At 30.7% G+C, this 27,749-nt stretch overlaps 3 protein-coding genes across 3 annotated transcripts; 2 read left to right on the forward strand and 1 right to left on the reverse strand.

The window, feature by feature from the left end:
* The first annotated feature begins 926 nt into the window (after positions 1-926).
* Positions 927-7,931, forward strand: LOTGIDRAFT_186751 (hypothetical protein). Its single transcript, XM_009051602.1, has 9 exons — positions 927-1,099; positions 1,529-1,596; positions 1,794-1,881; positions 2,105-2,284; positions 2,793-2,849; positions 3,053-3,240; positions 5,877-5,927; positions 7,021-7,068; positions 7,441-7,931. Exons 1-9 carry the CDS (start codon positions 931-933, stop codon positions 7,516-7,518), a joined length of 927 nt encoding a protein of 308 aa, XP_009049850.1. The 5' UTR covers positions 927-930; the 3' UTR covers positions 7,519-7,931.
* A 1,046-nt stretch (positions 7,932-8,977) lies between these two features.
* Positions 8,978-19,482, forward strand: LOTGIDRAFT_231049 (hypothetical protein; the record flags this gene model as incomplete). The annotated part of the gene is made up of 12 exons (XM_009051603.1): positions 8,978-9,130; positions 11,641-11,678; positions 12,396-12,504; positions 14,521-14,729; positions 15,360-15,524; positions 15,884-16,009; positions 16,104-16,197; positions 16,311-16,437; positions 16,677-16,766; positions 17,275-17,483; positions 17,706-17,875; positions 19,389-19,482. Exons 1-12 carry the CDS (start codon positions 9,032-9,034, stop codon positions 19,480-19,482), a joined length of 1,530 nt encoding a protein of 509 aa, XP_009049851.1. The 5' UTR covers positions 8,978-9,031.
* Positions 19,483-22,135: 2,653 nt separating this feature from the next.
* LOTGIDRAFT_113527 (hypothetical protein) lies at positions 22,136-26,634 on the reverse strand (the record flags this gene model as incomplete). The annotated part of the gene is made up of 11 exons (XM_009051604.1): positions 22,136-22,368; positions 22,545-22,644; positions 23,222-23,359; positions 23,555-23,667; positions 23,845-23,969; positions 24,445-24,548; positions 24,799-24,933; positions 25,341-25,473; positions 25,646-25,901; positions 26,154-26,285; positions 26,505-26,634. 11 exons carry the CDS (start codon positions 26,632-26,634, stop codon positions 22,136-22,138), a joined length of 1,599 nt encoding a protein of 532 aa, XP_009049852.1.
* Positions 26,635-27,749: the final 1,115 nt, after the last annotated feature.

Genomic DNA, 27,749 nt, shown 5'->3' on the forward strand with positions numbered 1-27,749 from the left:
ATTACATCCTTAATTCTGCAATGTTGTTTTGTCTCTGCACGCCTGATTCTCTTATTCGACAAGGAAAATATTTCATCTGAACTTAATGTCTCTTTAAGGAGGAAACTTACATCCGCGTTATCATGATTGACTGTCGTGAACGCCCATTCTTGTTACTCTAATTTTAAAAACTGTAGGCTAATTTCCGTGGAAGCACGTAGATTAAGATTAAGATGAAGACTATTGGACTTGGTTTAGTAGGCCTACTCATTACTGCTCTAATGTGAGCGCGTAGTGTAGGCTATCAAATAGGCGGATCCTCCTCCAACCTCACCCCAATTTGTGATGAGGCTGTAACAAATTTTTTGCTTGTCGTTTTGACCTCTTCTCGATTGACTGCATGGCTGAACTACAAAAATAATGTCCATCTTTCTAATCATATGTCTCTACAATTAAGCACCTATTTTATTCCAATCTGTATGCTACAGTAGGCCTAGGCCTAATTTTATAACAGCATCCAAAATGCCTAAAGGCCTAGCCCACGTATTGTTTTTAAAAATATTTGGCGTTTAAAAATTAACGGCTGGATTTTTTTTAGTTTCAACTTTCAGATACGTTAAAGGGTACATGTCTCTAGATTTTGGTGTAGGCCTACAGTTTTCACAATTATTTTGAGCCAAAAAATTTTCGACCTTCAAAAAATAGGCCTACGAAGAATGTCCCTTTAACCAGCCAACAACTTTCAAAATAGGCATCAGTCGCTGGAATAGATGCAGATATTTCGGTTTAAGTGTGATGGCGTAGCCTAAGTGCGTGTAAATCGTTAAACAATATTCTCTGAATGTGATGCACTTTTATACCCTCGAAAATAAAGTGGACTCGTTATGTCATGCAGACGTGCACATCTCTGAGAAAGATGTTTCGGGGTTAAAGTTCAAAGGTTAGGACAAAATGGCGGCGTTTAGAACTGGACTTCGACATTTATCTGGGTATCGACCTTTTTCACCTAGGTCTGCTGATCGGCATTTACAGACAGCATGCCGGAAGTTTTGTTCTCAATCTCAACAACAGTCTCCCGAGGACGAGTTCCATGTAAATCGATTAGATGGTGATAGAAAAGGTATTACTTCAAATGACCTGTTGACATCATAAATTGTAGTCCGAAACTCCATACAAAGGACATGTTAGTAACTTAATGTATTTACTTACAATACAGAAATTGATCTATGCATTTCTAGTCACCCTATTCTAATTTTTGATAAACTTACAAAAATTAGAAAAGGGAGATTAGAGAAATGCCTGCTGTTTCTTGTCACAAATTTGGTCTGCTACACTTGCGTAATAAAAATGAATTTCATGGTAAGAAATGTCAAAAGTACACCAAGGTACATGTATTCGGTTTTGATGATGTTAAATTCTTCTTGAAATAATATAAAGGGGATAAAACATAATCTGGGGTTCCAAATGTTTATGGGTTAATTTTGCAATTTATAATTAATTGTTAATAATTGTAGAAAAAGCTTTTAAATATAGCTATGGTGTTTTTCAGGAATAGTTGTCTTTTCCATGAGGAGATTCAAATCCAAAAATGCTATGGGTAAAAATATCATACAAAGAGTAGGTATATATCTATTGAATTTTCTACCCCAATGTTCTATTTAGGAACAAATCTTCCTATTGAATAAGGAACAGAATTAAGCGATAGAACAGTATAAGATGCTGCTTTCAAGGCTAGATCATGCACAGATTATGAGTTAAAAAGGTTGGAAGGAAAGAAACTGGGTATTTATGTGCTATATTTTGTTGTTTTGTAGTTTATAGACAGTTGTCAAGAAGTAAAACATGATAGAAGTATTAGTGTGATTATACTCAGAAGTGAAGTACCTAATGTTTTCTGTGCTGGTAAGATTGTCATTTCACTGATATGCCTATGAAAATATTCATCTTATCTTTTAAAAGTGATATGGGCAGATGATAGTAAAATCAAGAAATAAGGATTACTTTCAGAGATGTAAAGTCACTTAATAGTAAACATGTAAAGCAAAACCTGTACATAGCAATTATATTACAAATGTAACAGAACTAACTATTGTATTCTTTAAAAAATTCTATCATAAAATTTCAGGGGCAGATTTAAAAGAAAGAGCTGAAATGAGTAATGAAGAAGTTTCAGCATTTGTACAGAAGTTAAGATGGAGTGTTACAGAGCTAGCTAATCTACCAGTGCCTACAATAGCTGCTATTGATGGTTTTGCTCTTGGTGGTGGATTAGAGATATCATTAGGCTGTGATATGAGAGTAGCAGGTAAGATTACTTATTCTGATATTTTATTTACTTGCTGATATGACTAACAGCAAAAAAGACAAGAAGAAACAAAACAACTATTTTTTTACCATGAGGATCCTTTCTTCCATTTGAGGAAAGATTACTTATTCAAGGTCTGACAGAAATAGATCCACTACCATCATTTGTTTGATGTAACCAAGCAATTGACATAATTTTGCTTTATTTAGCTGTTTGTTAAAGGCAAAAATCAAGGTCATGTGTGTAATAGACTCTATTTAAACTCAGTTAGATATTGAGAAATGGGAAAAAATAGGCACATTGTTATGCATGCCTTCATTTATATATAGAATAAAATGTGGAACATTGGATGCAAAATATTTCATAATATGTGACATTGAAACTGTTTATGAATTCATTGAATTGAACTAAAAGTCATACATTAGAGCAACCTTAATTTGAACTAATTTACAGAACTATGAGTGTTTACCAATTAGTGGGCTGTATTAGAATGTTATTTATATTTAAGCAAGCAATGCTAAGATAGGTTTAATAGAAACAAGTTTGGCCATTATACCTGGAGCAGGTATGTACATTAAATATTCAGCTTACTTTTGAATTAGATCTATGCCTTTGTTTGTTTTTTTTTTTTTTTTTTTTTTTTTACAGAACTTCAGCCTTTCTCTTGTTTTTCAAGTTTTTTATATCTTTGAATAAATCTATTTGCTTTTATCAAAGTGAATTTAAAGTGTTTTCAAATAATTAAACTATGTATTTGATTTTTAACAGGAGGAACACAAAGATTACCGAGAGTTATTGGACCATCTTTAGCTAAAGAGTTGATATTTACTGCCAGAAGATTAGATGGATTTCAAGCAAGAGATCTAGGTGTAGTAAATCATGCTGTACAACAGAATGATAATGGCGATGCTGCATATCATAGAGCTTTAGAATTAGCGGAAGAAATTTTACCAAATGTAAGGACATTTTTACACATGGTTTGAGAAGTATACTGTACCAGATAACATGAAAAAAATTATAGAAATCAAACTGAAATCTAGCTATTGAAAGTTTACATATAATCAATAACTGAAGTCTAGCTATTAAAAAGTTTGTATATATTACATATAATCAATAACTGAAATCTATCTATTGAAAGTTTACATATAATCAATAACTGAAGTCTAGCTATTAAAAAGTTTGTATATATTACATATAATCAATAACTGAAATCTATCTATTGAAAGTTTACATATAATCAATAACTGAAGTCTAGCTATTAAAAAGTTTGTATATATTACATATAATCAATAACTGAAATCTAGCTATTGAAAGTTTACATATAATCAATAACTGAAATCTAGCTATGGAAAGTTTACATATAATCAATAACTGAAGTCTATCTATTAAAAAGTTTGTATATATTACATATAATCAATAAGTGAAGTCTAGCTATTAAAAAGTTTGTATATATTACATATAATCAATAACTGAAATCTAGCTATTGAAAGTTTACATATAATCAATAACTGAAGTCTAGCTATTAAAAAGTTTGTATATATTACATATAATCAATAACTGAAATCTATCTATTGAAAGTTTACATATAATCAATAACTGAAGTCTAGCTATTAAAAAGTTTGTATATATTACATATAATCAATAACTGAAATCTATCTATTAAAAAGTTTGTATATATTACATATAATCAATAATTGAAATCTATCTATTAAAAAGTTTGTATATATTACATATAATCAATAACTGAAGTCTAGCTATTCAAAAGTTTGTATATATTACATATAATCAATAACTGAAATCTATCTATTGAAAGTTTACATATAATCAATAACTGAAGTCTAGCTATTAAAAAGTTTGTATATATTACATATAATCAATAACTGAAATCTATCTATTAAAAAGTTTGTATATATTACATATAATCAATAACTGAAGTCTAGCTATTAAAAAGTTTGTATATATTACATATAATCAATAACTGAAATCTAGCTATTGAAAGTTTACATATAATCAATATTGAAAGTTTACATATAATCAATAACTGAAATCTAGCTATTGAAAGTTTACATATAATCAATAACTGAAATCTAGCTATTGAAAGTTTACATATAATCAATAACTGAAGTCTAGCTATTAAAAAGTTTGTATATATTACATATAATCAATAACTGAAATCTATCTATTGAAAGTTTACATATATTACATATAATCAATAACTGAAATCTAGCTATTAAAAAGTTTGTATATATTACATATAATCAATAACTGAAATCTATCTATTGAAAGTTTACATATAATCAATAACTGAAGTCTAGCTATTAAAAAGTTTGTATATATTACATATAATCAATAACTGAAATCTATCTATTGAAAGTTTACATATAATCAATAACTGAAGTCTAGCTATTAAAAAGTTTGTATATATTACATATAATCAATAACTGAAATCTATCTATTAAAAAGTTTGTATATATTACATATAATCAATAACTGAAATCTAGCTATTGAAAGTTTACATATAATCAATAACTGAAATTTAGCTATTGAAAGTTTACATATAATCAATAACTGTAGTCTAGCGATTAAAAAGTTTGTATATATTACATATAATCAATAACTGAAATCTAGCTATTAAAAAGTTTGTATATATTACATATAATCAATAACTGAAGTCTAGCTATTAAAAAGTTTGTATATATTACATATAATCAATAACTGAAGTCTAGCTATTAAAAAGTTTGTATTTATTACATATAATCAATAACTGAAGTCTAGCTATTAAAAAGTTTGTATATATTACATATAATCAATAACTGAAATCTATCTATTGAAAGTTTACATATAATCAATAACTGAAGTCTAGCGATTAAAAAGTTTGTATATATTACATATAATCAATAACTGAAATCTAGCTATTGAAAGTTTACATATATTACATATAATCAATAACTGAAATCTATCTATTGAAAGTTTACATATAACCAATAACTGAAGTCTAGCTATTGAAAGTTTACATATAATCAATAACTGAAATCTAGCTATTGAAAGCTTACATATAATCAATATTGAAAGTTTACATATAATCAATATTGAAAGTTTACATATAATCAATAACTGAAATCTAGCTATTGAAAGTTTACATATAATCAATATTGAAAGTTTACATATAATCAATATTGAAAGTTTACATATAATCAATAACTGAAATCTAGCTATTGAAAGTTTACATATAATCAATATTGAAAGTTTACATATAATCAATATTGAAAGTTTACATATAATCAATAACTGAAATCTAGCTATTGAAAGTTTACATATAATCAATAACTGAAGTCTAGCTATTAAAAAGTTTGTATATATTACATATAATCAATAACTGAATTCTAGCTATTGAAAGTTTACATATATTACATATAATCAATAACTGAAATCTATCTATTGAAAGCCTACATATAATCTATAAGCTTAACTGAAAGTTTACATGTAATCGATAACTGAAAATTAGCTATTGAAAGTCTACATATAATCTAGAACTGAAATCTAGCTATCTAACATATTTTTACTTTAAAATTTGAATTACTATTCATTTCAGGGACCAATAGCTTTGAGAATGGCAAAACTTGCAGTCAATAGAGGAATTGAAGTAAGTATCTTAATGTTAAGACCATTTCTATAAACCCATAGCAGATGATGATTGGTTCAAAATTTTATGACTCATACGTTTTAGATTTTTGTCTATTGTTGCTCTACTTTATTTTTACACACCCACATTATAATGTGGTCGTATATTGTCGACGCCTCTGTCCGTTCGTTCACAATTGGCTTGTGAACACTATAGAGGCTACAGTTTTTATCTAATTTTAATGAAATTTGATGTGCTCATTTATATTCTTGAGATCTTGGGCAAGTTGGAATTGGAAGAGTTTTTGATGAACAGTTTTTGAGTTATTGCCCTTGACTAAAAAAGGCAACAAAATTTGTTTGTAAACACAATAAAGACTACAATTTTCATCTGATTTAAATGAAATCTGGTGTGCTCATCTATTACTTTGAGATATTGGTTAAGTTTGAAGTTTATGTCAAAATTTTATTGATTTAATCAACAATATCTTGCACAAATTAGATTTTTGGTATGATTTGACACAGATTGACCACTGCGTTTAATATACTGAAAATTTATCGGAGAAGCGGGCGTATCTTGCTAGGCAACAAATTGTTACTCTTTGATAAGATTGGAAAGAAAAGAATACTATCGTAAATGGATTTTTTTATATGCGACTACCAATACAGGTGTACAGATCCATCTTAAAGGGACAGGTGCGCCATTTTGTGGGGTTGATTTGAGTCTTGAATATATGTAAATAGTCTTCAAAAGTAATAGAAATGTACAAAAGCCGTATAATTCCTTCAAAAATATCTCAATTTATGACTTTCACTCACTATTTCTATATACCCGGTATGTCTTTTCTATATATCACAGAATATCTTAAAATGATGAGTCGTCAGTTTAACATTCAAAGGCATAAAATTCTGGACATGCATGGATTTGAAGGCTCAAATTTCGACGGTGAACTGTGACCACTATTACTGAATACAGTTTCTGAGACTAAAGTATGATTGGTCAAAAAGAATGGCACATCTGTCCTTTTAAGCAAACAAATGCAATCAGCTGTTGGGCTGCAGAATAAGACCACTCAGTTTGATATTGCTTCAAAATATTGCATTTTCTGTTATAGGTTGAATTAGATTCAGGTTTGAAATATGAAGAGGCTTTCTATGCTCAGGTAAGTTGAGCTTAATTAAGTAACTGTTAACTCAAGAATAGTTGACAAATTTATTTATGGGTTTGGATACATGTATGTATATGTTCAGACTTTTACTAAACAAAATTATATTTATCCAAAGGTGTTAGTCATTTTATCTCAAAATCAAACTTAAAAATTTTTAGTACAAGTATGTGCATGAAAGTGGTCCAGGATACTAAGTAATAAGAAAAATAGAAGACATATGCTTTCTGCATAATATTCTTAAAGGAGTTTTTAGTTATTCATTCAAAACTGCATTTTAGTAAACATTTTATTTACAAAAAATTCATTATACCAAATGATGCAAAACTACTTCCTAAAATATTGAATTTTTTTTTTTATATGGAACAGATTATTCCTACTAAAGATAGAATTGAAGGATTGAAAGCATTTAAAGAGAAGAGAAGACCGGTGTATAAAGGACATTAATTTTCACATAGATTGAATGTTTTAGTCAAGAGTGAGTGATTTTGATTTAACAAGATCACTAAGATTATAAACTGAGTTTCCAGCATGTGTATTAAGTAGTGATGAATTTGAAGAAATCTGATATTCAGTAGCCTATTATAAAAAAAAATCAAGTATACATAAAATCTTTTTTTAACTGGAATTTCAGCTATGGTGTGTAACATGTTTTGATATCAAACTATAAAATACAGTGTTAATAACCCAAAACAACATGCAGTGTAAATCACAAATAATGTTGTAAGTGTGTTCTCAAGACTTTATGAAGTATAAATTGCATTTATCGACCTTTACATTGTAAGATTTATAGAGAAAAGAAGAAAATGTATTTGATTATTTATTTATGAAATGTACCAGATAATAAAGAACTTTCTTCTAAAATAAGCACTATTTGTTGAGCATATGTGTAGTGAAACAGTTTTCATCAATTCTCTGATCATAAATTTGGTACAAATTTAATGTAATAACTATTATATAGACTATTGGTATGGCTTACAAGCATATATTCTGGTTTCTTCCCATATTTCCTCTTAGAAATGAATTTGACTAGCCGTAGAAATTTAAGAATGAACTTTAGGTGTTCATATGAGCGTCATTTGTTGTTAATGATCACGCTTGATAGCAAGGCTATTCCAGTTGCCTAGGCTACAACTTAGCATGTGGATGTATATTGTCAGCACCCAAGTTGGTCTATCCATCCTCTCACATTTCCTCATAAACTCTCTAGAATCTACAGCTTATAACTGATTTTTTTGAAACTGAAGGTGCGGGCACACAAGCAGTCTTAGTCGAAGACTTTTGTCACCGATTAGAGTCTTGTCTCAAGTTTCAATGACTGGTACGGGCACACGATTAGACAAAAATTTCCAGTTGATCGTTTTCCACCTTGTCTATTATCACGTGTGGAGTATGCAATTGTAAGAAAAAGAATCTGATTGGATGATGAAGATAAAACTATCGGAGACAAGTATTAGACTTGTTTGATAATATACACACGCAAGATCTTACTCAAGATTCAAGTCGGAGACAAAAATCTTTGATTAAAACCACTCGTGTGCCCGCACCTTTAGCATGTAATTAAAATCTTTTAATGTGAAAATGAGAAGTGATTAGAATATCAACTTGGGAGATCTGTTAGTTATATCATAAATAATAAACTCTTTACTTTACTACATCAATTCAAAATCTACTTCCTTTCATGAACATTGCCATTGTAGTTTTAGCAAATCCACTGGACGTAGAAGCATGGAGAAGTGAATTGAGCGAGTAAGATGTTTCGGACTAACATCATATAGTCACGCCCACCATAACATGTTGAACGTGATTATCCAGACATTCAATAGAATATCGCAATAATGTTTCGGGCCGGATGAACAGGGCTAATATCGTAAGTTAGTTATCTAACAACACGGATGGTAAATGTAATTTGGACATTAGAAAGTTGACAGTGAATATCGTCTGCATTTAGAGACTGAACATGACTTCCACCTCAAATGATGTTTTGGCACGCATGAGAGATACCCTTGAACATGACTGTCATGGTGCTTCACATGTATTTGTCATTCTTGGAGCTTCAGTAAGTAGCGTATTTAGTATTATACGGTACAATAATTCAAATTTATTAAATGATATAGCATATAGGCAATTTGGTGTTGGATCCTGGTTTGTCCACTTGTTATTTGATTCAGCTGAAAAGCTTTATAATATGATCTTAACCAGGATCAAATATTGTTCCTGTTTTTAATAAGGTTAAATACAGTTTTATAGATCTTTAGATTACTTAAAATGTACAGGATTTGTTTTTTCCTAATAAATGTTGACTGAGCACTAAGCAAATAAAATGTTGCTTTCAACACCAGTTCAGTTCTATATGTAGGATTTTGCCAATGCCCAGTAGTGCCTGATTAAAAGTGTCCTGACACACCTGAACTGATTTAGGCCTACTGATCATGAGGTTTTTCAGGATTGTTATTAATTAACTTAAAAGGATACTATGTCCAGTCCCATCGCCAGGATTGAATTGTTGCTGGGCCTAAGAACTCAGTAAATTTGAGCAATAAAAGGCCAAGAGGTGCCAAAAACTTCATATGATTGATTTGCACAAAGACACTGCAGTTAATGAATCAATCTCTGCTGAACTGAAGAAGCTGGGGCTTAGTTCTCACTTGCTGGGGCCCAGCCCCCACGGACCCCACCCTAATGACAGGACTGACTATGTGTTAAAATGAACATAAGATTTTAAAAAATTTAACTTGGCCATTAAGAGCATATATTCATCAGTAGATATACCTGGTTTCATAAATAACATAACAGGATCCTTATATAATCTGATAAATCCAGAACACTGAATAATTATTCATAAAAATGCAATTAACTATTGAAAAACGCTTAATATTAATAGATTTTACAGGGATTCTGTTTTAACTTTATGACACCAGGTAAGTTCACTGATGAATGAATACTCATATTGACCATTCTTGAGAAATTAAATTTTTTTTGTTCATTCTAAGACGTAGTATCCCTTTAACTGAGAAGTAATACTTGAAAAAATAACAGTGTCTCTAGTCTAAAATACCAAGTGTCAATATGAATTGGGGAAAATAGTAGTTATTTAGGTACCGTACACAATGTGCTGACTATTTAGAACCCTTTGCCAACTTAGTTTTCAATCTTTTTTATATAAAAAGCTATGTGAAGACCTTTTGACAAAGTTGAAATTTCTAATGTAATACAATAGCCTAATGTTCTTTATAGTGTAGGCTAGGTAGTATTCTAGTATTATCTACTGGTATTATTGAAGTTCCTTCACAACATAGGTTCACAATTATGAATTACTTTTAAGCTCACAGTATAGTGATGACATTATAATTTTTGTTGTCACAGCTGTCTAATTGTCTGCAAAAAATGCTTGTGAACATAATGGAGATAATAGTTTTGTGAGAACTTGGTGTGCTTATGAGATGAATATGATCATAATGTTTAGATGGCTGGGTTTTTAGTCATTGTTCTTAATCTAGCAATATTACTCTAAATGGCTTGTAAACTAATATACTTCGATATTGATGAAATATGAAATACTTGTGTATAAGATATTAAAGGTGTTTTCTAAATTTTTATGTGTAGGCCATCAGGGACACTAATAACATCAATTTGCATCATTCCAATTTTCAGTCATATTTCTGTGGTTCCTGTTATTCTATTAAATAAAAGTGTTTGTTGACATCACTTATCTCAGAAGTTGCTTTATCACATAGGCCCTTGCGATTAGCATCGTTATCAAACACTTAGTTTGAGTGGAATTGCATGAACCAAAGAAAATTGGAATGGTGCAAATTGATGCTATCAGTGTCCCTGATACCAATCACTTTATGATCTCAAAGTTTGCTTCTCACAATTTTTGAACAAATGGTTTATGAGTTTCTGCCCTTGTCAATGCAAAAATATGTTAAAATAGGATTGAGATAGAGACTATAGTTTTAATTGGGTTTGATTCACTTTAAAAAAAAAAAAAGTTCAGAAAGTGCAAACTCATGATGATATAGCAGAATTGAAAAATTATACTTAGTCATCAGAATTCACCCCGTTTTTTCACTGAAATAATTAAGTATTGTTTACCTTTGACCACAACATAATTTTAGTGCAAAGTACACAAATATATCAGCATGTGTCAATTGTGTGCAGCAAAATAGATCTGTGATTGTCAAATAATTTTTGTATTGCAGTCTTAGGTTAAACTACCTAAATATTCTATACATTAAATCTTTTTGAGGTTCTATAGCACAGTCAGTTAGAGGGTCTTTAGACTACATGATGTCATTTGCTTAGTTATAATGGAGGCTGTGGGTTCTGATCTCGATCGGATCTGAAAGTCCTGTGACCTTGAATAAGTCATCTTCACCCCTAATTATTTTGAATTAAGCATACCTTATTAAGTTCTGCCAAACATAGAAAAGGCTACAATTTGGCAGTTTTTGCATTTTGTGCTATGCATTTTTAATTATTAAGCTTAGATTTTTATGAGCTTTACATTGTAGTAAAGTTATTATACAATTCAGGTATTTGACCTAGTTCTATTTTATATTTTAGGGTGACTTAGCTAAAAAGAAGATTTATCCAACACTATGGTTAGTCTATAAGTAATATCTAACCTGTCTCTGACCTATTGTGAAAATTTAACATTCCATTACATGATTCTAATATATGGAAATTTATTTGAATTAAATTGTTTAAAGTGGATAAGATAAATTGCTGGCCTGATAATTAACAAATTGCTGAACTGATGCATGTAGATTGTTGAATATAAAAATAAATCAATATTCTCTTTTTGTAGCCTGTCATTTATTTGTAATTTAAATGCCATAGTCATTCTTTGTAATAAGTGCCCAAATAGGTTTTTTTTTATCAGTATGTGCCTGAGAGCAAAGGGAGAAACTTCTGGAAACACCTTACGTAAATGTTATCCAATGATTGGTGTTCCCTAAATGCCATTTAAAGACTGTTAACTAACTACAAAGCCTATTTGATTACACATGTATATTACATACAACAATTACATGTGAGCACCATTCAACTTTAAATAGATATACCTAAATCATTAACATTTATGTTTTTACAGTGACAACAGTCTATTTCCTAGCATGTATGAGTGGTGCTTCTGCAGTTTATATTTCTGCTGACTATATCACTATATCAAAATTAAAATCACTTCTAGGTTTAATGTCTTGCTTGACTTAAAAGACATTTTTTCGACATATTCTGTAATTATAACCCATATTTTCAGATTTCCTTCAAAAGGACAATTTAATATGCTATTCTAATTATTCATAAAATTTGTCATATAGGTGGTTATATAGAGATGGTTTATTACCCAAGAAGACCTCATTTATTGGTTATGCAAGAAGTAAGTTGACAGTTGATGAAATTAAACAAAAAACCATCAAATTTATGAAGGTAAGTGGAAATAACAGACATGATTACGACAGAGTTGAATATCAAGCAGCACAAAATACATAAATTTTGTATTCAGTTGAAATGAGCTTATTATAGTATATATTTTATGATGTCACTATTGCAAAGGGCCTTATATTATATTAGGAGCTTGTGTGATAGTGATTATTGATGTTATCAAAAGTTTAGTTTCGGTGAAATTCCAAGAACCACAATCCTTTTAAAGGTTAAGATATCATTGTAATACAAGTTAATAGATCTAAGGTTGCTATCATTTCTCAACTATTAACAATACTGATGACCATTGTTTATATATAGGCTACCTGACTGTTAATAAGACCTGATTATATGTTTATACTTGTATTACAAACTAAACTACTACCGATATTCAATTATTTCTCTAGCAGACTTAATGAAGTTATTTTGATGTATAGAATAGAGATTAATAGTAATCCTTTATGGTGGTCAAATTAACTTGTGTTTCATGTTAGAATTAGTAATCAACCATGAGAGATATTTAGTACTTGGTTGATTTGTATAACTTGTTTATTTGTCTTCCCATTGATTAACCTAATACACTATCAAATACTTGTTATTTCACATCCAAATTCATTACTTGACTTCGTTTTAGCTTGATATCATGGATGACCGCTTAAAACCTTGTATTATGTGAAATTACTTTTGAAAATGGTTTGTGTGCGTATTTGGTTGAATTTTTTTTTACTTTTTACTGCTTTAGGTGGTTGTCATTTTTTCAAATTAAAGCCTTGTATGATAATTCAAGTGGTCTAGCCTATTCACACAATAAACTCGTATTGAACAGTATACAAGGTTTTTCTGTTTTCATCTGCAGAAAAAAAGAATGAAACCTCATATATAATGTCATCGTATCACGAATACTGGTTTTGACGGCAAACAAAGCGTCATAACGAGTGATTTGTTTTGATTAGCTGAAATTTGCTACCAATACAGAAGGGCCAATTTTGATTGGACAATATTTAGCTATGAATACGTAATTTTTCTCTCTTGTGTTGCCACATCATGTGGCTCCAAAAAAGTATGAGGAATGGGGGTGTGGTTTCGACACGATGATATGATCTTTACAGGTATTAAATCTGTGTTAATTAATTGGTGATTTGGGGTTATTTACTATCATGTTAAAAGTAAGAATTATTAAATATGGCATGTATGAGGGTTTCAAAACTGTTATAATTTTTCAGCAATATTTTGTAGTTAAAAGCAGAAATGTTCGCAATTGTTTGGTCCCATCATCTTTAGTCACATCAGTTGACCAAATCTTTACCATTGTCCTTATTGTCAATCATAGAAATCATAGAAATCATGTTGGCATTACAATCACCTTCAACATTTGAAAATTTTGTTTTCGTGAAAAAATAAATTATTAATCATTTTTCACCTTTTCAAATTTGTAATTAATATTTTTATTGATATTTTTATGACTATAAGGTTAGAATGTCTATATTAAAGGACTGTATATATTTGATCAAGGATGTCTATCTAATGTAATAAATATTCATGAATATGATAAAATCATGATCATAGAAATAATGTTCAGATATATTCATTTTATTATTATATATCATGGTTACCCTATGGCTGTTGATATATTTTTTTTTTGCTAATCAGAAATTTCTCTACCATTTCTAACTTGCCATTGTTGGGTCTCATTAACAGCTCCGGTCATCATTTAACTTTACTTGTAAGTCTTCGCCTTGCCATTAAACATTTCAAAAATACAACATGAAAGAGACAGGGGTTCAATAAGTATTACTAACTTTCCCCAAAAGGTATTGGTACAAGCATACAACAATATAACTTTCTATAGACTATATATAATATATCTTATAATATATCCATACAATGTTAAACCATCATTATTTTCAAATTTCTGTTATGGTTGAATGTTACCTTGCCTTATCTATTACGTTGATTGTAATAAAACTAGAACATAACCTATGTAGTAATCACTTTCAGATATTTTTTGTCTGTTATGTTTAGGTAGAAAAAGATGAAGAAAAGAAGTTAGAGGAGTTTTTTAAGTTAAATAGTTATGTATCTGGAGCGTATGATAAAACAGAAGCATTTTCAGCCTTAAATAAAGCTATTGATGCCAAAGGATCCTGTAATAGGTTATTCTATTTGGCCTTACCACCCTCTGTATATGAATCAGTTACATTAAATATAAAAGCAGTATGTATGTCCAAAGAGTAAGTACTAAATGACAGTATATTCATTATATACTGATACTTTAATATATCAATATATCATTCCACCATTTTTTTGTACCTATTAGATATTTATTCAATATTCAAATTGGAACCTTATTTAGCAGTAATTGGCAGCACTGATTGAAATGGGTTTATTGAAGTATGCACTCACTGCTCTGACTTTCAAATGAATTTTTTGCCCCGTTTCTGTTCAAAGTACACAGCCAAAACACACATGCCATACTTGATCTAATGCAATTTCAATTAATACTTCATAAAACTTAATCAGGTGAACGTATTTTGAGGCACTGAAAATGAAAACTACAAATGATCGCTGATTAAATGCTTTTTGCCTCTATAAGGCTATGATTATATGATTACTAAGACACAGGAAAGATTCACATCAACAGTTAACATCAATTAACAACATGAAGATATTGGAAGATATGTTAAGTGTAAAATTGTGTCTTCTAGTAATAAGGTCACCAAAGGTCAAGGTCATGAGTTGCAAGCCTAGAGGGTTTATAAACAAAATATAACTGGAAATTCAAACAAGATTTGATGGCTACTAATTTCACACTAGATACAAAAATACACAAAAAATAAAAGATTTGTTTATTTTAATTTCAGTGATAAAAATTGGACAAGAATTATTGTTGAAAAACCATTTGGTCGTGATTTAGAGAGTTCCAATACACTATCATCTCATTTAGCAGCCTTATTCAAAGAAGAAGAGCTATATAGAATAGATCATTATCTTGGCAAAGAAATGATCCAAAATCTCATGGTACTCAGGTACACATAATCTTTTGTATTATTTGATGTCTGATCTCTGTGAGGTTAATACATTTTGTTTCCTTGTCTTATTTATTACATGTACTCATCATTTTAATTAGCATTTAATCACACTAGAGATTTTATCTGATTGGGACTGACTGGCATTTGTGAAAATCATAATGATAAGACCTAAAATGATACATGTATTATAATCATAGATGATATTATCAGAAAACCAAGAGATGCTGGATAGATTAGAATGTGAGATATTTACTTGTTGTTTGTATCCATTCATGGGCCTTTAAAATTATTTAACTTTGAAATATAATATAATATATGAATGGTATGTTTTCACCAATTTCATTGTACATCTTTAGATTTGGCAACAGAATCTTCAGTCCCATTTGGAATAGAGAAAGTGTTGCTAGTGTTGTTATAAGTTTTAAGGAGCCATTTGGAACTCAAGGTCGAGGAGGATATTTTGATGAATTTGGAATCATCAGGTAAGTGTAATCTATTTTGTAACCTCTATTTATTCAAAACCCACTAGTAATAATTCACACAAACCTCTAAAATAATACGCACATATTTTTGCAGGGATGTTATGCAGAATCATTTACTACAAATTCTAAGTTTAGTTGCTATGGAGAAACCACCATCAACAGGAGCAGAAGATATCCGAAATGAAAAGGTAAGATACAGCTGTTCTATTCAGTAATGAAAAAGGTTTAAGTTTACAAAAAAGATGATGGTTTATTTTAATTGAAGTAGTCTAGTGTCTCTATAATAGTCTTGGTTTTGCAGGTGAAGGTATTGAAAAGTATCCCACCTGTATTAATGGAGAATGTAGTATTAGGACAGTATATTGGTAAAAAGGGTGGGGAAGGAGAAGAAGCTAAGGGATATTTAGATGATCCCACTGTCCCTAAAGGTATAATAAATTCTGTCATGTATACTTTTGATATATTTGTATAATGGTATAGGCAATGTGAAATGGGAATATCCTTGAATCAGAAAAACAATATTCCATTCAATTAAGACCGAAAGTCTCACCTTGACAAACTGAATCAATATTAGATATAGAAGATTATTATGGGTCATGAGACGAATATCAGTCTGTCAGTGTTATTTATAAATCCTAAGAATAAAGTTTTATTGAATGCACTTCAGGATCTGTAACACCCACATTTGCTTCCTGTGCATTGTTTGTTAAAAATGAGAGATGGGATGGAGTACCTTTTATACTTCGCTGTGGAAAAGGTCAGAATTTTTGCATTTTCAAAATTTATAAGATATAAGTGTAAATGTATGCAATCAATGTAATAATTTCATGCACAAAGATATTTATAAAGAAATTAAAGTTAAGTACTGAAGTTTCTACTATTTACTGAAAGACAGCTTTAAAATTGCATTACGTATTCGTGTAGCACATTGCTCACTTTTGTATCATTATAATAAATATTAATGAAGCACATTACTCATTCATTATTTATTATAATTTACTAATTAATTACATTGAATATATATGTAACACTTTAATTATTTAGCACATAACTTGTTATTATACCAATGAATCACATAACTTGTTATTATACCAATGTAGCACATAACTTGTTATTATTACCAATGAGGCACATAACTTGTTATTATACCAATGAAGGACATAACTTGTTATTATACCAATGTAGCACATAACTTGTTATTATACCAATGAAGCACATAACTTGTTATTATTACCAATGTAGCACATAACTTGTTATTATTGTAGCATTGAATGAAAGAAAAGCTGAAGTTAGAGTACAGTTTCGAGATGTACCTGGTGATATATTTAGGGAAGGTGAAGTAAAAAGAAATGAACTAGTAATAAGAGTACAGCCTAATGAAGCTGTTTATATGAAAATGATGATGAAGACACCTGGTATGAGTATTGATTGTGAAGAATCTGAGTTAGATTTAACATATGATAATAGATATAAAGTAAGTAATAGTGTTTCAGGTAACCTAGTTTAAATATTGTCAAACCCTATAGGTAGTCCAGTTTAAATATTGTCAAACCCTATAGGTAGTCTAGTTTAAATATTGTCAAACCGTATATATATATATTATCATATAAACATATAGAAATAGGCATTAGTAAAGAAGCACGAGATATATATTATTTCTAACGTTTGTTAAATATTTCTGTATATTTTGTTGTAGGGAGTTAAGATGCCTGATGCTTATGAGAGATTGATATTAGATGTTTTTATGGGTTCTCAAATCCATTTTGTAAGATCTGATGAACTACATGAAGCCTGGAGAATATTTACTCCATTATTAAAACAAATTGATAAAGAGAAGCCCAAACCTATCGAATATGTTTATGGGAGGTGAGTTGAGTATTTTTTTTCTGTTACATCATGTTTTATTTTTTTATAGAAATTTATTCTATTATTTTAGAAATATGGGCTCCCTCTCTCCTAGAAACTTTTGGAGAGTTTCTTTTGTTTGAGAAAAGTCTCTTTATATCTAAAACATCTGTATTGTACAATGTTATATCTGCATCACTGAAGGAGAAGGACACCTTATTGAAAAATCAAAACTTATTAGAGAGTATCCTGTAATTCTAAGACAAGTCTTTTACTCTTCAAATTTGTATGTATCATTAAGAACATGGGAAATTATGCTTTAAATGCTTTAACATTTAAGAGCTTTTAAAGTCGCTTCATTACTTAACTTCATAAGATTTGTTCATGCTTTTGATTCTTGTACTTTGTATGAGGGGACATTTTATCAATCATTTGGTAACCTCATGTGGCATATTTTGTCATTTAAATAAGAAACACATATAGCACATTAATTGGTCATTTCATCAGAAAAATATTAAACATTGTATAATTCCTGTGTGAAACTTATAATATACATTTTATTATTCATTTATAAATAGCATATTTTGGACAAAAACATAACAAGTTTAAAAATACAATTTACAAATTTAAAAAATGTATATGTCTTGCCTAGAAAGTATTGTTAGAGTGCATGTGTAGGCTTTTTGGTATTGGAATGTATTCACGTTAATGCTTCTTAATTTTCATTTGCTTCTTCATTAAAGGAATGCTAATTATGTATTTTACTGATTCTGAATTGTGATTTCCTTGAGATTCATGCCGTGAATTTTATAGAAAAATATAATTTGATTAAATATGTAGAAAAATAAGATATTGCATTGCCTTTAATGATTCATAGTTTGTGTTAATTCATAATGTTTTTGTTTATAATGTTGTTGTGTTATGTGTTATAATTTCAGTCGTGGACCAGAACAATCAGATACATTATTTGCAAAACATGATTTCCAGTACACTGGTACCTATAGATGGAAACAAAATGGCAAAAAGTAAAAGCAGATCAAACTATTGAAAGTCTTTTTTTATAGAAATGATTAGATGTACTAACCCTCTCCCTTCTCAAGCTTCAGATTTATATAATATACACACTGGTTAAAGCATCTGTTTCTGTAACGTGCATTTATTTGCTTGTCTGTTTTAATTCTATACTAACCAAATATGAATATTGTTTGTATTGTATTTGTGACATTTTTGTGTGACAGACATTATTTTGCATATTCATGGTACAGTAATAGAATTCATCTAAGGCCTATATAGCATTGATATGATGTCCATGTCTCTAAGATATGTATCTACTAAATAATAGCTTATTTATGTTTTTGTCCAAAACACTGATTAAAGAGCAAGTATGTAGGATCATTAGAAATAATAATTTACTAATAATCAGTTGGCATGTGTATCTAATGCTTAAATAGCATGCATGTAATATGATCTGATTTTGCATGTAAATTTTTCTTGCCATACATTACTTTAAGGTTCTTTCATATCTTTGTTTCAGTCGTGGACCAAAAGAAAATGACAAGTTATGTACAGAATTTAATTTTATATATACAGGAACATATAAATGGGTAAAACCACAACCTCATCTTTAACCTTGTAGATTTTTTATTGATAGTTATTGATCTAGTTCCCTTTCAAGACATGTTTCAGGGCATAACCACCCTTGAAGACTTGAATATATTCTGTGAATGGTCATCCACTAAGAAGTACTGTTTATTTGATAATTTATCATTTTGAACAAATTTTGAGAGCAGTGAATGCATCTATATTTAAAGCCATGCCATGATCAAAGGCAAATATCAACAGTCAACATATTTATGCTGAAAATCGGTAATCTGTTATATTCCATGAAAACTGGCCTATATCCCTTGATTCTCATAATCTTGATAAAAAACAATACCTGTCAAGATGTTCAACAATTTTGTACATTTTTTGGAAGTTAAGACTGTCCTCATTTCTACGATTTTTATTTACATTATGGTCGGTAGCTATGTCGTACCAAAAACAATCAAATAATTATTGAATTGTAGGTAAACCTTTGAGTCACCACCAATAGCCGATGCTTCTGCTGATTTCTTTTCAGCCAGAAACAGTTGTGCATGGAAAGCACTGCCAGTTTTAGTCAGGGGAATAATCTCCACTTTATAATAATCACAAACCCCAGTTTAATTAACCCACTATTAGTCTGAAGAGAAAGAATTAATAGGTCTTTTATACATTAGTAATTGAACTAATTAATTAAATTTAAATTGTGAATTGATTATTTGGGGATAAATTTATTAAACTTAATAATTAGATACATTTAATAAGGAAATCTATGAATGTTTTTTGCTGGCAATTTTATGAAGTAAAAAACTGGCTAGCTCAAATAATTCTGGTTAGCAAATTGGTTTCAGCTGCTAGCCAGGGTCAAGGGTCTAATTGTAGGAGAACCATCAGATTATATTACTGGACAGTAATATGAATTTCAGCTATCAACATGCTTACATATTCTATTTTTTTCTTCTATTGATTATATTGAAATATTATAATTATATCACTATTCTGAACAAAAGTGATTGTCACTGTAATATGTGAAAAATATTTATATTATTTACGGTTGATGGACTTTTAATTTTTGGAAAATTACCCTGACCTAATTTCTGCATTGATTGAACGATTTGGATTAAAACATTCTGTCTTCCTTTCAGTAACTGTTTATATGAAAATACAGCTGACTAATAAACACAGGGCAGGGTTATTTTTACAATGAGTAACCAAGACATCAAAATACATAATTTATTTGATATTAAGAGTTAAGAGTAAAAGCCAAAGTGTTGTCATAACGGCATATAGGATTCTGTGATATTCAGTTCCAGCATAAATAAGCAGTAGATCAATTCTTTCTTAACTTGTGGAAGCGGTGATTTTGACCTGGTTTTTTTTAAGATTATTATTGGTTATTGTTAGTTTTGTTAATATTTCTAATTTTCTATCCATATTTATATCATCATTTCTAGATTGGTAATAAATATTGTTATGCTTTAGATTATTATTTTGTTAATTTTCCACGAGGGATAATGACGAGCTTTTCTGTTGTATGAACAAGAATATTTATAAAATACATGTATTATTGATAGAAAGTCAGCATTGAACAAGGACAGATTCCCTGCAATCAGAGACAAAGTCCAGACAAACCTTCAGTTCTGACAAGAATTTTCGTGGGCATTTTTAGAAAAATCTAGAAATACTTAAGGAACTGATGTCATTGGCAAGATCTTTTGAAGGTCTACTACTGAAGCATTTTTAATTGCTATCGAACTTTTATGAAATTCAAATCAAAATTGAAATTTGGTGTTTCAATCTAAATTGAACCCTGTTGAAGAGTTACTCAAATGGATGGTTTGGTTGCAACTAAACAATGAGAAGAATGAAATAAAATTATTTATTGTTTCTGATCAGTAGTGGAACATCATGTAATAAATTGCCATCTTCAGATTCTTTCTGCAGCACCGATTTCCATTTCTTGGAAGGTTGAATTGATGATTTTATTTTCTGAAAATGATCAGATTTATCATGAGGTTACATTTCTATCTTTAGAAATAATTAATTATATTCGACCTCATGAATTCATGTTCAAGAAGACTTGTACAAAATATCAATATATATCAAAACCCATAAACACACATGGCAAATATATTTGATTGTCAGCGGCCTTAAAAGCATGTCAAGCTGCCTATACTGAAAGATATAATATTCATAATTATAAGGTTACTCTTGAGAGCAATACCATAAAGTATACCAACTTTTATTAAGGATCCCGGTTTAGAAGCCAACTGTTTTAAAGCCATTATAGGTAATGGTAGTAACGGAACCATTCCAATCAAAACACCACTAACCACTATACTATAACTCGTCTTATTTATAATAGCTTTAATATAGATATCATATAACCCAAAACACCATAGTACCTGAAATCATTATATTCACCACTAAACTTGAAAAATACATTTTGACAGCAAATCAGAGCCCTCGATTTTATGCGCAATTATTTATTACAGACTTTATGTCGGGGGCTGTATTCGCTAATAAAATTTCTGCATAACCAAACTTCCTTGACACAAGAAAGCAGACCAAACAGAAATGCTATTGGAAGATATTGTGCAGATGGTACTGAATGAACAAGATGATATATTTTTCTATCAGTCACAGGCCCGTAGGCACAGGAAAAGATAAACCAAATCCATTAATGCTCCTCCGCATATATTACTTGGCCCTCCAAACAATCAAGTCTTTATACTGGCCAACTTGAGTGAACAAGAAGTTTTTAGCAATCAACTGATACTTTTCATGAAAGGTAATATATACTGTCCAGGGAGCTAGAGTAAGACTTCTTACCAAAATGAATACTGGTGATATGACCATCCATAAAGGTCTCCATATAAAATTTGGTCTATATCCGATCATAGATGTTATATCTTCATATAATCTATTTACACCTAAAAAATAAAATTTCTGAACATTTTTCTGTTATATGTTTAATTTTATGAAATTTTGAGTAAGTCATAACCACATTTGCTCTCAGAATATAGGTCTTGTCAACAATATTGTATGGTGACAGTGTTTCAGAAGGAGAAGCCAGATTTGGCCAATTTTAACATATTACTTATCTTACCATATAACCAGCTTAAAACTAACGTTTCAATACATGCAAGTAACATTACCGATATAGTGGAAATATACCCATCTATATGATTCAGTAGATGAATTCCACCCTGAAATAAGGAACATTTTTATCAGTATCGAGAACACTCTACTAAAGTCACTGCATTCTATCGGACACACGAGCTGTCTCGGTCGGAGACTTTTGTCGCAGATTGGAGTCTCGAGTTTCCATACCGGCACGGGTACACGAGGAGAAAAAAATCTCCAGTCGGTCGTTTTCCACCTTGTCGATAATCACGTGCTGTGCATGCAATTGAAAGGAAAAGGAATCTGATTGGATGATGGCGGTCTGTCTTGCAGATGATAAAACTATGGGAGACAATTATCAAACTTGTTTGATATTATAAATCCTGTCGCCGACACGATAATCTTGTCGTGGAAGCATGTGCGAGATTTTACTAAAGATTCGAGTCCGCGACAAAATCTTCGACCAAGACCGCTCGTGTGCCGGCACCTTTAGTCATAAAAACAAGTATATTAAAAGTCTTTATATGCAAACACAACTACTGATCAAAGATAAAAGAAAGAGTATTCAAGCTCCTCAAACGTTCGTGAAGTGTATCAGACACATTGTCTGTCTCTGTCTATAATGTTCCTGGGAAGCAATGTTGTATAGTAATCGCTTACACGAGTTGTAAATGGTATACCAAAAAGAAATCCTACACAGCAAACAGTGGCTGTCAATGCAGTCTTCCTTCTGCTGGTTTTACCAATCTGTGGAACGGCGTCAGTTAAACCAGTTGTTATCGTTTGAATGTGGACAAACTTAAACAAAGATAAAGACATATTTTTGCATTATAAGGTGGAAGCGCCGAAGTGCTCATATAATACAGTATAAGGTATTCTTGTTCTTGCTTCTCTATTACCGAGAAATGTTGATTGTCTTTTACACTGTTCTAGTTGTACGATTATCGCATTCAGAAATACTTGTAAAAAGCATAGATTCTTATGGCATATTACCTGGCTATCCATTCCAACAAGAAACAACATGGCAAAAAATAAAAACGACCAAAGTTGAGAAACAGGCATGGTGGCTACAGCATGAGGATATGTAACAAAAGACAATCCAGGACCTGGAAGATTCCAAGCAAGTGCAGGTTATATGGTTTTAGTTAAGGGGGATAAATCCCTTTTTCCAAAGACTTTCTTTTTAAAAATCGAGAAAGGGCGCACATGTACATGATGTTTATAACAATGACAAAGAGACAAAGAAGTCTTTCATCCCGAATTTGTGGTGTTCATAAACTTACCACTGGCCACTACTTCATCTACATTTTTACCTTCAATATGAGCCATATACCCAAGGAAGACAAATATAACAAATCCTGCAAACCAACTAGTTAAACAGTCGAGTACGGGTAACACCATTGCGTCTCTATAAGAATATTATGACTGTTTAATATCAAATAACTCTGTCTATACATTGAATTTGTAAGGTCATACACATATAAATACACTTCCAATTAAAGAAACAGATACTTATAGGCTACTATTATTTCCTAAATTCCAAAATGATATTTGGGGTATGGCTGTTAACTGCCAATATCCGACATACATGTCTATGATACAAAACGAATCAAATCAAGTATGCTATGTATTACATCTGTGGCGTTAATTGAACAGTCGTTTGATGTATTGTTAAGCTTATTTCATGATCATTAGACTAGCTAGAACTAGTATGTTATGTATCATCCTGTTCCAATTAAGAATAATAAAGGAATCATCAATATACTGTTAATGATAGTTACCATGCATATGTTAGATTAAATGTAATGAATTTATATTTTAGAAAAAAATATATTCTTAGAAGTTATAACTTATATATAAAGAATTTAAAATAAATGAATTACCTGTAACAATTGTTAGAAAATCTATTGTAACTTGCTAAAGTTGAAATTCCACCCCAGCCAATTCCTGCTGAGTAAAACACCTGTACTGCTGCATCTTGCCATACCTAAAATAAGTTATTGTAGTTAAATCATGATTAAACGTTTTCCTCCCAACAAAAAATAAACATAAATTCATCGATAAAGAATATGACGAGCACGTCACATGTATAGTTGTAATGAAAAAATGTGACTTTTCAAGCATAATTGTATATTGCTAATACAGCAATATTTTATGTTATGTTATTTTTTTTTTAAATACTTCTTATTGAATGGTACAAATAGTTTCTGGTATTCCGGTTGCTTGGACAAATTTACCTTAGATTCCAACAATTTTTCCCATCTTGGAATTACATAATATTTTATACCCTGTAATGATCCAGGTAACATACAACCTCGTATTAATAAAGCTAGAAGGATGAGATAAGGAACTGTTGCTGCAACATACACCACCTAAATAGGAAATAAGTAATGTAGTATGGTGTAATTGTATAAATCAAGGTCGAGGATAACAAGCTCTCACATAAATCACAAAAGCCAACGACTTTTATATCAAAATTCAATACTCGACTCGACTGTAGACCGACATGCTTGTCTGCCAACTACTTTGTGGTCTGATCACCGACTCCAGCCAATAACACAAGTTCTTAGAGTCTGGTAGGACAACAATAAATCTGAAATTAGACTGCCATAATCCATAACCACTGCAGTGGTACAAATACAATGAATTCAAACAGATATATACACACATCGCTGGAATCTGTCATTATTGAAGAAGTGAAAACTGGTGAAAAGTTTTCTAAATCGTTTTCTGTTTCATATCAATGCGAGATGTATTCGTAATAAAAACAAGAACAGACCTTCCCCGACGATTTGATGCCCTTTATTAAACACAGAAATACGCATATCCATGCAACGGTAAGACAAATTATTAACTGCCATCTTACAGAACCCAGAGTATGAAAATCTCCCTTATCATCTAACACGTGGTTTCTGAAATAACAGTACTGTAAAATTAAAAATTAAACAAAAAATTTTCTTAAAAAAAAATAGGCAATAGGAATACAATTCCTGCAGCACAATATCGCTGAGTATTCATATTGGAAATTGTCGATAACTGATTTAGTTTCTCTTTCCCCAATAAACTGGATTGTTTTTAACTCACATCCAATATTCTTCAGTTGATGAAACAGTTGAATTGGAAATATTTACTGCACTGTTCCAAGTTTCGTTTACAGTCGAGTTTTTAAAGACAGTACCATACACGTCTACACAATTCAAAGAGTTCCAAGAATTCCCACAAGAACTCCACGGTAAGACGGTGGTAAAAGACTTTCCCAAATAATACAATGTCCAAGCTAATACCACATTATAATAACAACTTATGACAGCTGTTAATATTATCATTCCAAATCCTATTCCTGAAATAACAGTAATACAATTGTGTATGCATGTGGCTTATCCTAAACATAAGTGCAAATGACAATCACAAAATTACGAATAGAGAATGGTTAAAACCACATAAAAAAGCAAATATCTGCTTTCTGGTACATATATGTAAGAATTGAACTTGGTCTAAATTACGCATATAATGCTCCATTCTCTCTCTTGAGAGACAATTCTATTTCAGCAAGAGATTTTTATAACGAGAATCAATTCAGAAATAAAGCTACCTTTGAAAAGAGGGCATATAATCCATACTCTGCCTGGTCCAAGATTAGAGTATTGGCAATAACTCATTTCGAGAAATATTAATGGTAATCCACATACAAACATTGCCAGGAAATAAGGGATTAAAAAGGCAGCTGAAATACAATGTTAATATTAATTGAAACTTCAAACGAACATTTGATGTTGTTTTTGTTGTCGATGTTGGTAGTTATGCTGGTTAGGAAGAGCTACAACATTAACGCCGAATACTAGAGAGAAGGTTGATTTATATTATACAGCATCAGATACATTTTGAAATTATTAACATTTGCTGTGAGATTTATTGACTCAGACAAATATAGCATAGAGCTTACCTCCGCCTGATCTATAGCAAATGAAAGGGAATCTCCAAATATTTCCGATTCCTACCATACAACCAACACACGAAAACAAAAATTCCAACCAGTTAGACCAATTCCCTCGCTTTTCTTGAGACTTCGCCATCTTAACAAGATTTGATGTTACAGAAATGGTTTGTGAGCATGTAATTAAGAGTACAAATGCAATATTACAAAAAAATAATGTTCTTTGTCCTTTAGCCAGCGTTTCATTCCTAAAGATGTCATTTATACGATAACACATCGAATTTACAGACAGACCTTCAGGTGTCGGGGAAAAAAAACTTGCAATCTTCCCTATGATTACGGTGATATTAAGAGAATACAAAGTTTTGAAATAGAAAGACATGAACATTATAATGTCTCGGCGCATGAAGTTATGAAGTTTCTATGCCACTATTGTGTCGTTGATGACTAAGCTGCGTGAAGTCCATGATATTGTGAAGTGACGTTGATAACAAAGAGCAAAGCAGTAACGTAGAATACTAGTTTTTAAACAAACAGATACGTGTACATAATTGACCATTTGGTTTTGGGCTTTAACTTACTGATACATCAGTGATGACAACAAAACATCATCAACGATCCACTGTAAAAATCACCAGCGACACAGAAATTTGTATTGTATATCGTTGATGACGTGATGTTGTGACAAGAATATGAATTTATCAATGGATGTGTGTTTGTTTATTAATGTAGTGACCTGAAAGCTACTTTTGGTAAAGTAGGGATCACATACGTGTGAATGTAATTGATGGTCAGGTGAAAAAACTTAGTACAGTAATGACATTTTGGGTGATGGAATTAATTAACTCACCCTATTTGCCTATCCCCCTGAAAAATTTTGATTACTTAAATGACTTCACATAAGTAGGTCCCCTTTAAAAACATTTTTTTTAAAACCTGGGCCAGTTACGATTGTATTTATTAACTAGATGTTTAATCTATAGAATCGACAAAAAATAATAACTCAGATCACTTAGATGTCGAAATAAAAACACTTAAAGTGTGCGGACAATCAAGTTACTGTACAACAACTCAACAAGGTCAGGGCCCCTAGACCGCGGCGGTTGTTTTCTGCAAATATGTGTACGTCCGGAATCATGCCGCGTCATTTGTTGCCACTTCTGCCTCTATAATGTTTTTTTTACCTACTCATTATTTTCATAGTCGCTTTCAGGGTTTTCAACTATCAATTTGTTTAAGTCTTATGTGAAGCCT

This window comes from Lottia gigantea, assembly GCF_000327385.1.
Source record: "Lottia gigantea unplaced genomic scaffold LOTGIsca_17, whole genome shotgun sequence".
Lineage (NCBI taxonomy): Eukaryota > Metazoa > Mollusca > Gastropoda > Lottiidae > Lottia > Lottia gigantea.